This window comes from Phoxinus phoxinus, assembly GCF_949152265.1.
Source record: "Phoxinus phoxinus genome assembly, chromosome: 21".
NCBI lineage: Eukaryota > Metazoa > Chordata > Actinopteri > Cypriniformes > Leuciscidae > Phoxinus > Phoxinus phoxinus.
In genome coordinates, this window is record NC_136896.1 from 30,032,993 (window position 1) to 30,048,139 (window position 15,147).

Genomic DNA, 15,147 nt, shown 5'->3' on the forward strand with positions numbered 1-15,147 from the left:
TAGTCATTGATTAGCATATTCTGTCTTGATAATCTATAAATCGTGTTCAGGGGGCGGGGTTTATGCAAATTCTAGGGTTGGTGATGTCACTAACCCGGGAGGAATGTTGTGTAGTTCCTACCAGCCGTTTGTTGTAGTCCTTAAAAAACTATTTCTTTAAAAGCAAATATCTCCCTTTGCTCTGAACTTTGAGCGTTGTAACTTTGCAGATGTTGTTTATGATCAAACAGCAACATTACACACTAACTACAGCTAGAAAAGTCAAATCATAATCAACCAGCCCTCTAATGAAACACACTCCAGAATGTGAATTGGTCAAGATAGCCTATATGTTTTACTAGTTAGTCAAGATTAGTTTGATTCAGCAGCTTTGATTGAACAGATTCAAAAGTGTGAATTAGATTTGTGTGCATGCACTTGGTTGGATTATATGTTTAACCCCTTCTGCTGCCTTCTACAGGCAATTGTCACATGACAAAGATGGCAGATTTCAGGTTGCACACACACTTCCTACAATAGAAGAATATGACTTGAAAAGTAAATCCTAGCTCCCTTTATTTTATTTATTTATTTCTATATATTTTTTCTGTAATGCACTTGTGCACCTGATCCTATAGGCTATTAAATTGCAATGATACATTTTTGTTGCCATGTTGTCTGTACATGACATATTGTTCAATCATTTTTTTATTATTTTTTTAATCTTCCACAGGGTCCTATAAGCATTAAGATCATTAAGATGAAAGCAGCTTTCTGCAAGTTGTGCAGTTTTTATAGTGTCATTTCTAAAGCTTGGCTTCAATAAATAGTGCACGTTTTAAGTTTACAACCATTTAACATCAAATTATTTTATCTCAAAGAATTGAGGGCACATTTGATTTCTCACGATGTGACTAATTTAAAGTCTCTGAATTAATTCCCAAATGTAGGCTATTCATTTAAATTTTATCTAATTTTAAACATCTTTTTTGGGGGGATTCATAAATTATTATTTTGACCCCTGACATATTCCCGTATCCTTATCAAGACCACACAGCAAAAACAACTGAATATAGCCTTTCATGTCGTTTAGATTAATGTATCTGCGCAGGATATATCAAGGAAGCGCGCGCTCGACGGATCAGTAGCTCCATCTGCACTCACACTCGTGCTCGCGCTCCAACGAGGACCTGACTCACATCGTTCCGCGCTCAGACTGAAAATACCAAAGGAATTCGACTGTTGCCCCACGAAATTTAGTTTTCATGACTTAAATGTTAAGTTTATTGAGTTCAAGTGCGTCGTTCGCTTCTAAACTTGTGTTTTAGTGTATTTTCTACTGAAATAACGGTCATTTGTTATCTGAGGAGAACTGTCGTTGTCCTGACGCACAAACGGACACGCGCGGGTTTATCAGGAGGTGTCAAGTGCGAGTGACGGTTATTCCTTGCTGGATTTCGCGCTTGTTCGTACAGTTTTGCGGTAATATTATGGTGGCAAATGGAAACATGTGAAGCTGTTCATATTCCAGGAATGGATCTACAAAGGTGTCCCATAACTACAGGTAACTATACAGACAAAAAAAAAATGTAATAGGCTACATCAGATAGTTTAAAATTGTCTTTTTTTACAGCAATTCACGTGGCATATAGCTGTCAGCGTGCTATTGACGGTTTAACATTTTTATTTGAGAAAAAGAAAGTATTTATGCATTTACATTACATTTTAATAATTTAGCAGACGTTTTTTTATCCAAAGTGACTTACAAATGAGGAGAATTACAGGTAATGATGCTACAAATTATTTGGTAAAAGACGTGTTTAGGTAAAATTGTTTGATTAGTCGGTTTCTGTTTTAGCTTATGTCAAAATATAATAGCCATTATTAATAGCCTATATTTTACTCTATTTATTTAGACATGTCGTGTAGCCTACTGGCTGAAAATCACAGTAAAGCTAGAGAGGCAGAGTCGGAAAGCATAATTAATTGTGTATTTAATATTGGCTGTTTAAGCAGACTTATCCATCATTGAGGTTTTGAATAGGAAACTAAGTTATATGATTTTATTTCAGTTGGGTTTCTGATATTTTTCTCTGTTGAAGATGTTGTGATATTGTGTGGGATGATGGAGACCGACACGATTTGGATGGATCTCTGCAATCTAACAACACTGCAGTATAGCCTATACTTCACTTTTATATTAATTCATTCATCCGAGCCTTGGAGGAGCTGTACAGCTAAATTAAGTTCACGTCATTTGTTAGATTATCTCTGATATATCAAATGTTTGCTCTGTAAAGATCAATTAAACCAATATTTGCTAGGGCAAAAGTCAATGAGCTGTAGAAACCAGACAGACAAGGTAAAGTCCTTGTTTATCCAAAGTTGCAGATCAGACCTGTAAGCAGAATTGATTCTCTAGCTGCATGCATGTGACCCGCTTTCCATTTTTTACCTCATTTTTTACTTGAATAATGCTTTTATTAAAGCAGAACGGATATAAATCCAGTCTCTCTCGCGATATGCTAATCAGAATTCACCTATGTGGTGATTATACCCCATATTGCAATTAGGCTATTGTTTGAGATTCGTGGTTGCTCCATCCATGTGTCTTGCTCACTCATGTGAGTTGTGGGATTACTTCAGTATGCTGACGTAATCCAATTTGGGGGAGTAAATAACCTTGACCATTTACATTTGGTTGCATCACGTCTTGTCTTAGTCTCAAATTTGCTTGAAGTGACCAAGTGAAAATACTCATAAAGATTCTAAAAATATACAATATTTTATGAATTCAATTTGGAATATAACTGAAAAATGTATTTGTGGTGTGCATTTGTATCTCCTCCTGAAGTGTCACATTATCATTTAGTCTGAAACCATTAAAAATAAAGGGTCTTTATGGAGTTGAACAGTTCCCGTCCTGGCGTTGGTTCCGGAATAATTTTTTCCATTCATTTTCCCCATAGGGATTTTTAAAAATGTCTTTAAAAAGATTTATAAGTCATAAACCAAGCCAATCAGCTATAAGGTGAATCAAAACATTACAAACTCTGATTTGATTTAGGCTAAAAAATATATTAAAAAAATACAAGACTGTGAACTTAACTTTAGTGAGGGAAAGAATACAATCCCATGAAGCATTGCGAACAGCATAATCAAGTTAAAAACGATGGAGAAATATAAAATTTCTCATGTAAAAATGTTTTGTTATTGAAAAATAAGCATATATATACAAATATTGAAGTATTTTGAGAGCTAAGAGAGATCGACTTGCAGTTCTTCATGGGAGTGGGCGGAGCTAAAGAGCCAATTTGGCATGTGTTGGGTTTTTTTACTCACTGATTCGTGTAATTTTCTGTACAGCATCATGGGTAAGGTATTTTTTCACTAGGTATTCAGCTTATAAAAAAAATAAGCTGAAATAACGCGGCCTGACGGCTTAAACAGAAGCAAATGCCATGGATGAACAACCTCTTAGCTCACAGCAGTGCTGTCTTCAAAGGTTTAAAAGTTATCATTCAAAATCAATTTCCATATGGAGAAAAATCAATGGAGCTTTTACTTCCAAAACCCAACTGTTGTTGAACTCTCTTGCCATCTTTGGTTCCATGAAGAACCTTTATTTACAGTAAGAAAAATAAATATTGCAAGAACTGTACACTGAAATGTTCTTTGGGGAACCAAAACTTATTCTTCTATGGCATCTCCCCTTTTGGAAACTATTTTTAAGAGTTTAACGTGGAAATCAGGGCTACAGTCCACCATTAGTCTTCAGTTATGTGTAAACAATTACACTCACATGCAACATCTCTTAGATTAGATTACTTTGATTCGAGACAAATAAGGCATATGTATATGTGAATTTATCGAAGTTTACAGATTGGTTGTTAACTCATATTTCCTTCCTTTTTTTCCTTAAATGCCCATAGGTTTCGTATTACCCTGTGGGTTCAATCTTCATAAGCCTTTTCCCGGTGAATAATAAACACTGCCAAAATGGACACATGGACTTTTATGCCCAACTCCAACCTATCCCTCCCCGACCGCTTGGTGAATAATAGCTTCTTCCCAGGGAACGAGTCTGACTTTGGCCTGGAGATTTACCCTCACAATAGCACTAACCATGGCTTTGACCAAACAAGTTCAGTCGTCATCACATTTGTGTACTTTGTAGTCTGTGCGGTGGGACTGTGTGGGAACACGCTGGTCATTTATGTCATCCTGCGCTACGCCAAGATGAAGACCGTCACGAATATATACATTTTAAACCTGGCAGTGGCGGATGTGCTTTGCATGCTAAGTCTCCCTTTCATTGCGATTCAGCTCTTGCTTCTCCACTGGCCCTTTGGATCCGCGATCTGCCGTATCGTCCTAACCGCGGACTCCATGAACCAGTTCACCAGCATCTTCTTTCTAACGGTCATGAGCTTTGATCGCTACCTGGCCGTGGTGCATCCGATCAAATCCACCAAATGGCGAAAGCCGCGCATGGCTAAAAGCATTAGTTTGGCCATGTGGAGTGTGTCTCTGTTGGTCAACCTACCAATTATGATCTACAGCGGAGTGAACTTGAAACGGTCGTGCACCATGTTGTGGCCGGAGCCACAGAACACCTACTACACCGCGTTTATCTTCTACACCTTTTTCTTGGGCTTTTTCTTACCGCTGATTGTGATCTCCATGTGCTACCTGCTAATCGTCATCAAGGTGAAATCCTCTGGCATGCGAGTCGGCTCCACCAAACGAAAGCGCTCAGAGCGGAAAGTCACCCGTATGGTGTCTATCGTAGTGGTGGTGTTCGTGCTCTGCTGGTTACCTTTCTACGTGTTCAACGTGACCTCCGTGACCGGGACAGTTCCCACCACACCGGTGCTGAAAAGCACGTTTGACTTTGTGGTGGTGTTGGGTTACGCCAACAGCTGCGCCAACCCAATCCTCTACGCCTTCTTGTCGGACAACTTCAAGAAGAGTTTCCAAAACGTGTTGTGTCTGAAAAGAGTCGGTGGCTTGGATGAGATCGACCGAAGCGATAGTCGACAGGACAGGACTCGAATGGTCAACGACGTCATGACGGAAACGCAAAACTCTGCATTGCTCAATGGAAACCTTCAGACCAGCATCTGAAAATGTTACATGAACTTTGTCCAGTGTAGAAATTCAAAGACTACCTGTCAGAAACAGTATCAAATAATGGATGTTTTAAGGACACCTGCATGTCTTAAAATGGTCCGTTTGGGTGAGATCCTTTTGGAAAGCTTGATCTGATTGATCTCATGTATTTAAGCGATGAATGTAATTTACTGTAAATAACTCTTGCTTTGTTTGGTGTCGCTGTCTTAAGACATTATGAAGCTGTTGTGTTTTGTTATGCGTGTGTGTGTGTGTGTGTGTGTGTTCACTTCAGTGCCAAAAACTGTCTTTAAAGTTAAAGAGATGAGTCTACTGCCAATATTCAAGATCATGGCCCTCATTACATAAACATTATTTCACTCTCTAAAGACTTCTGTGGAAACACAAGGCCAAATAGGACTTCTTATTATTCAAGGCTTTTTGTGTGATGACGAATGCAAGAAGAGTGAAGAGTGAGTGTTGTAGTTATCCAGACCACAGCGCTGAATATAAAAAGGTCTCCAAAATCTAAGAAAAGATGTACATTGTTTGTGGCCTAGCTATTTATTTGTTGGTTATTCAGTGAATTATGCTTGTTATATCTTACCAAAACCTGATGGTTGCCATCTTGTTTACATTTACAAAACCTTCCCTCATCATATTTCGCCTCTGGTTCCCAGTAGAGTTTTATTTTGGTACTGGAAATGTACACAATGTTCAGTGGATGGGGGGGAGGTGAGAAAGATGAGCTCTGTTGCTAAACTTAATGGCATCATATGCTGCTTTAAAAAGTGTACGCAGCAACATTATGGCAAGAAACCTCCTTTTGATAGCATTTATACAGCATTACATGTATCCTTCATGGAAAAAGCAATCCTATTGCCGTTAAAATTGATTATTTGATCCAATTCTATAGGAACCAGTTGTGAGATATTGCTTTATAGGTTTCAAAAACAGAGCTTTAGTAATTATTATCTGACCTGGAGAAAGTTTTAGAACTTTTTATTCATCGCACTTTGTAACATATCTTTCCCTCGCGAGTCAAAACGACATGAACTCCTAAAATTATAGTTTTTTTTTATTTTTTTTATTTTTTTTATAATATTGTTTCTATTTTCTAATGCAATTTTTTTGTAGTTAAACATTTTTTTTAAACTTTAAATTACTAGATTTGATCAATAAATAATAAATAAATTGTAATTTAAGCACATTCCTCACATTCCTTCACCTTCAATTTAAAATATCTCGCAATTTCATGCATAATCCTTTTAATTAAGCTCAGAATATTTTGACCTCTTGTGACAAAACATAATATAACATGATATTTCATGACTCTTGCCACTAGAAGGCCTATATATAGCAAACGAGCTGTTCCGCTGGGTCCTAAAGTCATTTCTTTCAGTATGCATTCAGATACACATGTAGACATTAGCATTTTTAGGTTTTTCTATGTGTACTGAAGCATTTCTTACTTTCCTAAAGGGTTCAAATTGACCCACGAGGGACAGATTTGTTACTTTTTTGACATTTCAACCACAAAACTCCTCTAAAAAATTGTATTCGTGGTTCAAGTGCGACAAAAGGGTCCTAGGGCCTTGGACCCCTCTTTTGAACACTCAATGTTTCAATTTTTGGATTAGGATGCTGTATCCAATAACCATTGGTTGGACTCAATTAATATTCATCAGCTGCCAAATGAGATGCAAATCAATCCTTCTCCAGTTGTTATACAAACCTTTTGCTCAGTCAGCGAGATATACAATGATGACAGAGAATGCAAGGATGGCATATACACTGCATTCAACTATTGATGAGAGAAAAGTATTCAAAAAAGTGCACAATCGTGCAATTCCTTTTGCCAACATGTTGAATATACCTCATTATAAAACATAAGATATTCAGCCTTTATCCATCATAGTGATGAATGCATCCCGTCACACTAATGTTGAAGACTGTTCAATAGCAGCTGCTTTACATTTGCATCGCTCGGAGGACATGAAAAACTATTAATTATGAAACGACGCTGCAAGTGCCTTAAATAATCACTCAAAAAGACACACAGAATGAGAGAAGCGTAATACATTCATTCATAAAGCTTTAACAATAAAAACCCTCCACCTGAATGTACAATCAAGTCATCTACACTTGTAAATAAAACACTTATTTTAAATCCCTGTCGCTTAAAGAGTTGTATAGTGTGTACATATTGAGCTGGCATCGACAGAACGGCGTCAGCTCTCGCCCACTTGAGGGGTTTAGTGGGTTTTAACATTTGCGAAGGGCTAAAACAGTTCAGACTGAACTTGGTCTGTCCGACTATAAGGGCCGAACTCAAGTCGAGAGGTGAACGAGTGCATGTTTGGGGGATTTCAGGAGCGAAACAAACATATTTTGAAACCTGGGAAAGTATTGATGACAGGAAAGTGGTTGTTAGTCTATTCAATGTGCCTTTGACCGGCAGGCAGGCATAGTGTGTGTGTGTGCTTTAGTGTTGTATCTCATGTTAAGTTGTGTGTGGGTGCAATATAGCATTCCCTTTATATTAATAACACATTTCAAAGCCATTCTTCATCATTTACCATACAGCTGTGTGAACAAGCCTTGAAAAAATGACTCATGCACTTCATTAGTTGCTTAGATTGAAGGTTGTGTGTTGCTTTTCTCTTGCCGTGCATGTGTGTGTGTGTGTCCGGGATCGTGCTCAACGATTACTAATCTGCCACAGCTCAATTTTTGCCCAGTTATTTATTTTATAGATCTAATTTATTACAATTCACTCAAGCGGAATAATAATCCTCAGGTTTAATTAAATGATTCTTCAGACGCTATTGTTGTCAGGTCATTTGTGGAGAAACGGGATTGTGTTTTAATTAAATTTCCCAAAGCCACAGGCGTTCAAGAGGACATTTTAACGGTAACACTTTACAATAAGGTCTCATTTGTTAACATTATTTATTGCATTAACAAAATTTATTGCATTAACAAACTAGCAATGAGCAATGTGTTTATTAACGTTGGTTAGTTCATAGAAATAGAATTGTATATAGTTTGTGTAAGTTCACAATGCATAAACATTACTAAATTATAAAATTAACTATATTAATAAAGGCTGTAGAATTATTTTGCATTGTTGGTTTATGTTTATCCTTTTAGTTTACTAATGTTATTAAATGAAACCATAATGTAAAATCTTTGCCTTTTAAAAATGCAAAATAATGCACGTTGCCAACCTGTAATATTATGTTATTTGTGAGGTGTAATAATAATTAATTATGTAAAGTTGTATGTATGCATTTGTGTTTAAAAGTTGGCTGGTAATGACTTTTACTGGGAAATTATCATGTAAAATAATCCCTAGTGTACACAAATATTACAGAGAAATCAATCTTATGTTTAATCTTGTGCATTCTGAGGCAAATTAACTCTTTAACACATCTGACTAAATACTGTATTCACACATGAGAAAATATTGATGTATAAATATGACAAAACAAGCTTCTTCCCCCCCCCCCCTTTTTTTTTTTTTTTTTTTTTTTTTTTTTTGGTGCAATTTTGTTGCAAAATGTCTCCCTCTGTTGTCCAGTTTGGGGGGTTTGATTTATATTTAAAAAATGATGTACTTGTGTTAGCTTTATATCTTTTGGCTTGTTTATGGATTGAGCATCATGTTCATGACCTGTAATTATTGAGAATTGTAGAGAAACGTGTGATCAAGTATCCGCCAACCTTTTTCAGTGTTGTTATTGACAAAAATGAAGTGCATTACATTCATTTACCAAACAAATAAAGACTAATGTGTGAACAATGACTTGTGTATGTATGTATGTATGTAATGACCTGTGTTCTGAATGTTCAGCATCATTACTCCAGTCTTCAGTGTCACATGATCCTTCAGAAATCAGTATAATATAATGATTTGATGCTCAATTATTATTGGTGTCCAGTTATTAATCATGTTATTATCAGTTGTGCAGCTTCATATTTTGGTCATACATTTTCTTTGATGACTAGAAAGTTCAAAAGAACAGCATTTATTTGAAATATAATATTTTGTAACATTATAAATATCTTTACTGTCACTTTTGATCAGTTTAATGCATCTTTTCTAAATGAAAATATTAATTTCTTTAACCACTTATATTGCCACAGCCATTAGCCTACATATTTAAAACAGTAATATCTAAACTAATTTTGACAAACTATATATAATTCGAAAGCTTACAATCTCTAGTTTACATATTTACATATTTGTTGACTGATTTTCAAAATAAATTACAGAGGAGCCGTAATATTGACAAGAATATGTTCATACTCCTAAGGCGTTCAGACCTTTATTTTGAAATAGTGATGAACATGAAAAATCATGAAAGAATGGTAGAAACCTCAGTTTGTTTTCATGCCAAGAGTTCAAAAGATAGCATCCGTTCAATTCTTTTAGAAAAAAAGGTCTGAAAATGTTTCAAATATAAAGAAAACAATAATAGATTCAGCATTAGTGATGTGGCAGCGAGCTATAATGCACATACGTGATCTTTTGTGTTTCTTAGAGGTTGAATTCATTTCAAAATCTGCCAAACTTCCAACACTACTTCTGAATAGGATGTCTACTTCATAAATTGTATGAAAATTGTAAAAACAATGGTTCCGATCACTCAAACAACATATGGAGATGGAGGCGCCCTTATATGGGCAGTGATGTCCACTAGTGGAGAAGTGTGGTACTGCGCCCAAACTAAATCTCACTGAACGCTCATTTTCTGAGATATCAACCTAACATTTGAAACACAACTAGTTCAGACTTTTGGTTTTTGATTTTTTTTGTTGCATTTTTAGAGTCCTCCAGGTTTTGAAAATATATATTTTATATAAAATATGAATAATTAAATCTTTAACATTGTACATTTTCATAAACTCAAACTTCTATAACTTTTTGTCTGTTTAACTTTCTTAATTTATTTCACTTCTACAAAAATCTGCCAAATATATTCTTTAAAACAAGACCAATCTTACATCTATATCTTCATATTACATCTTCTTGAATTACAACCATTTATGTTCGGAATGTGCATTTTAATGTCTATTAAAAAAAAATGGAGGTTGCCGCTTAAGGGGTTAAAGAATAAAAAAAAATCGTACTAACTCAAAACCTTTGAAGGGTACTATATATATATGATTATTTATCCAGATAAAAGGACTGTAAAATATGATTAACAGATTAGTGCCTTGTAATGAAAGCTTGATCGTATCGTTGATCTGACACACAATGAAACCAAAGACATTTATCATCTCCAAACTGAGGCTGTATTTTGAGTCAACAGGTGTGTGTGTGTGTGTGTGTGTGTGTGTGTGTGTGTGTGTGTGTGTGTGTGTGTGTGTGTGTGTGTGTGTGTGTGTGTGTGTGTGTGTGTGTGTGTGTGTGTGTGTGTGTGTGTGTGTGTGTGTGTGTGTGTGAGTGTGTGTGTGTGTGTGTGTGTGTGTGTGTGTTGAGCAAGCTCTTCCGGTCTCGATACACCATCTGTGTGTGTGGTTTGGCTTCACTGAACCCCGTTCACACACTGCACTGTCATGCTCGCTCAGACCCTATAATAGTTCTTCTGCTAGTTTCTGTAGGTCGTCTAAGAAACTCGCTTGTCTACATGAAGGCTATTTAAAAGAAACGCAGGTGCAAGGATGTGTTTAAATGAGTGTGCGATCAGTTTCGGCTTGAACACAACAGCACAGAGGTCGAAAGACCCGAGAACATACTTGAGGAAAAGTACAGATACCTTACAGAGAAAACTACAAGTCACAAGTCTTAGAGCGTCTGATTTTAACAGTTCTTTACTCATACTGAATAATAATAATCATAATAATAATGGCTCAAAGATGCACCTTAGAGACATGCTAGTGAAAATAAACAATGCATTTGTAAGATTAGAAATCATATTTATATAAAAAAATAAAAAAAACTGAACCTATATACACCTATATATGTGACCCTGGACCACAAACCCAGTCTGGAGCCGCACGGGTATATCTGTGGCAATAGCAACTATACATTGTATGGGTCAAAATTATCCATTTTTCTTTTATGCCAAAAATCATGAGGATATTAAGATCATGTTCCATGAAGATATTTAGTAAATTTCCTACCGTAAATATATAAAACATGTATTTTTGTGAGTGAATGCAGCACAATCGTGAACATAAATGCACAACTTTAAAGGAGATTTTCTCAATGTTTCGATTTTTTTGCTCCTCAGATTCCAGATTTTCAATAGTTGCATCTCGACCAAATATTGTCCTATCCTAACAAACCACACATCAATGGAGAGATTATTTATTCAGCTTTAAGATGATGTATGCATCTCAATGTCAAAAAATTGAACCATGTGACTGGTTTTGTGGTCCAGGGTCACGTATTGCAATAAATAAAGGTCGACACAACAGCCTCTTAAACGTCTATAAACTCTCAAGTCTCAGTTCAGCTCAAGTGCACAATGAGTAAACCAATATCCTTCAGAAAGGTCTCATCAATATAGTGCATAAATAAAATAATGTTAAGTAAAGTCTTCTTGCACTGCGAACTGGTTTGGACCTCACCATGTCCTCATCTCCTAAATCAAACACCTGTGATTCAGAAACTACCAGCAAATGCACTCACATGCACGTAAAGTGGAGCAGTTTGTGTGAGTGAAGGCGAAACACACGAGATATAGTTCTTTCAAACGGCAAAATCGCTTCTTTATAGCAGAGAGAAACTGCAGCAGAATGTACATTTTCTGAAGAAAAAGTGGTGCTAAGGTACTCTGGGCGGTTTCTAGGCAGTTGCTAAGGTATTCTGGGTGGTTGCTAGGGTGTTGCTAAGGTGTTCTGGGTGGTTGCTAGGACGTTTCTAGACGTACTTAAGACACTCGTTACTCGTAGATTTTAAGAACTCTAAAAAACTCCATAGTAACCATCTGTGACAACTACCAACCACCTAGTAACACCATAGCAACCAACAAAAATACCTTAGCAACCGCCCTGAACACCCGGCCAAATATTGGGTGAAAAAACTCCACAGTAACCACCTGTGGCAACTACCAACCACCTAGTAACACCATAGCAACCACCAAAAATACCTTAGCAACCGGCCTGAACACCCTAGCAACCGCCTAGAAACGTCAACAACTGCAGCAGATAAAGTTAGGTGCCATGCAAAATGTATTGTGTAATTGTATTACTCTTCACAGATGTACTGGAGTAAAAAGTACATTTGCTTGTTCAAAAATGTACACTCTAAAAAAATGCTGGGTTGTTTTAACCCAATTTTGGGTCAAATATGGACAAACCCAGCCATTGGGTTACATTTTTTTATTGCATTTTTGATCCAACGTTTGGGTTTGTCCATATTTGACCCAAAATTGGGTTAAAACAACCCAGCATTTTTTAGAGTGTAGTCAAGAAGAGAGTAAAAGTTGCCTTTTTGATATTTGATACTCAGTAAAACTACAAAGTCGCCAAAAAGATACTTTACTCCAAACTTTACAACGCACAGCACAACTCATTTTATTGTGGATTTATGAAATAAAACTTAGTGGGGGGAAGCTGTCTGCAAACATCAGTGGCGCAAAATGAGTTGAAAAGCTAGAGATATTCATCTTTTGAAACAGAACTTGAGCGATGTGCCCCCCCGAGGATATACATCTTTATTGTAAATCTGAGTCATCTGCGCTGAGTTATATGAACAATTCCTCTCCCTCTGAGCTCCTCTAGTCATTTAGCTCACGCTACAGCGAGAGAGCATTCAGTCGGAAGATCATTTGTTTTAATGCTTCTTTAAAATTGTGTTTCACAAAAAAACAAGCCGCTATGTTTGACTCATTGTAATTACCCAGCCAATATGGGTATGAACTGGGCTGAACAACTGGGCCCTATATAGGATTATATAGGATAGTATAATATAGTGACTGACATGCTAACCAGCCGTCCAAAAGTCGCTAGAGTTGTAGTTTCAAGTGGTCTGAAAAGTCGCTAATCTAGTTGGCAACACTGTTTACAAGCTATGTTTGGGATTGGTTGTCAGCCCAAAGTGCAATAAAAAAGGTAATATTTAAGTTAAAGGTACAATATGTAAGATTTTTGCATTAAAATATCCCAAAATCACGAGGCCTGTGTTATATATTTTGTTAAGTTGATTACTTACAATATCCCAAATGTTTCCAACTATTTTTAAATCGTGAGAAAATTGCGATTTTAACCGAGGAAGCGGGGTGTGTGAGCGGGGGGTGAGCTGGAGTTGCTAGTCAGCGGCGTCATCTACGCGTATCCTCGGTTTCCGCTCGTACTGCGCGGAGTCCTGGACAAATGCGGAAGTTGTAGTTGTAGCCATAGATATCATATAATAAAGGCTAGATGTCTCGTCCGCGCTAATGGCCAATGGAGGCCGACGTCCGCACACGGCGGCCATCTTGCCACAGTCAGCTCGCTCACTCGTAACATTGTGTTTTAATGGTGCACGTACTTTTTAAATCACCATAACTTGCTCAATTTTCTACCGATTTTCAAACGGGTTGTTTTGTTATAAACATCAGAGATGTAGTTATGACACTGCATACTTATGAATAATTATAATATTATATATTTCAACATGTTCAAGCATCCAGAATTATAGCCACGTTAATAACGTTTGTAAGAAACCAAACCGCTTGTAAATCTGTCAAGATTTCAGGGAGATAAGAGTGTGTGTGTTCGTGCAGATCACTCGCCTTACAGAAAGCTTCCCTGTGACAAGATGGCCGCCGGGTGTTGCCGTTCGAGACTCCGCCGTAAGACATCTAGCCTTTATTATGGTTGTAGCGTCTATCAAGCAACAAACGTTAGCTTGTGTCGCGCAGGCGTTATGAACACAATTATTCTTTACCGATTGCAGTCGGTTCTGTCGACGAACACAAGTCCCATAAACGCACGGGTCAATTTTATATATTCCTAATGTAGCATTCGGTAATAGTTATGTTTATGTGAGGAAAGTATTATTGCTTTAGGTTTGTGTTTAGTTTATTGACATTGTTTATCACGTCTGGTGTTTATGGCCATGTAAATAAATATAGCATGTGTTAGACATAAAGATGAATCAGTCTTTTGGCAAATGATGTGTGTGTTCGAATGCACTTTTACAACAATTGTTTAGAACACGTAATGCACTGTGAGGGTGATGCCAAATGAATTCGCAAGTCTCGCCAGAAGATGGCGCCCAGTTTAATCATTCATCCATACATTTACAAACCCAGAGATGGACAGTAACAAAGTACATTTACTCAAGTACACTTTTTGAGTATCTGTACTTTACTTGAGTATTATTTTTTCTGGAAACTTTTACTTTAACTTCACTACATTTGAAAGACAAATATCGTACTTTTTACTCCATTACATTTCTGTCAAGGGCCTCGAGTAGAGAGTAGTAACGTCAGGGATGAGTTGGGTCGCATTTTGGTTGTAAATGAAAGTCTGGTTGACGCCAGAACTCGACTGATGTTGGTTTCTGACGTCAACCGATTTTCAACCACAATACAACGTCTGTGCAACGTTGGAGATTAACGTCAATCTGACATTGGATTCTGACATCAACATGATTTTAATTTTCAGCGTTGGGTTTGGTCTAAATGTGAATTGTGTCATTGTTTTGGAGCACACTAGCTTATAGATAACAAGGCTAACATATTCATACTAAAAGCCAAAAAACTGGGAACAGCCATTTGTGTGTCCGAACCCATTGTGGACGTTATTGAGTGACTTATTCAATCCCACGACTGAACTGTGTTCTAGAAATAAATGTGATGTTAATATGAAGGTAGGCAGGCATAGATTCAGAGGCATACGGTACTGTAAGTATAACATGCAACAATAATAAAACAATGCATTGACATTTACTTTTATACTTAAGTACTTTTATAAATGAGTACTTCTGTACTTTTACTCAAGTAAACATCGGTCTTTACAACTTTTACTTGTAACGGAGTAATATTTGACCAGTAGTATCTGTACTTTTACTCAAGTAAGGAAGTTGTGTACTTTGTCCACCTCTGTACAAACCAC

At 36.8% G+C, this 15,147-nt stretch overlaps 1 protein-coding gene across 1 annotated transcript; it reads left to right on the plus strand.

Moving 5' to 3' along the window:
* The first annotated feature begins 1,142 nt into the window (after positions 1 to 1,142).
* Positions 1,143 to 5,621, plus strand: sstr2a (somatostatin receptor 2a). Its single transcript, XM_079595802.1, has 2 exons — positions 1,143 to 1,543; positions 3,912 to 5,621. The coding sequence occupies exon 2, from the start codon at positions 3,979 to 3,981 to the stop codon at positions 5,104 to 5,106; it is 1,128 nt and encodes a 375-aa protein (XP_079451928.1). The 5' UTR covers positions 1,143 to 1,543; positions 3,912 to 3,978; the 3' UTR covers positions 5,107 to 5,621.
* The last annotated feature ends 9,526 nt before the right edge of the window (positions 5,622 to 15,147 follow it).

Excerpts from the sequence above, each read along its gene's own strand:
- sstr2a (XM_079595802.1), top strand. The coding sequence starts at position 3,979 with ATGGACACATGGACTTTTATGCCCAACTCCAACCTATCCCTCCCCGAC.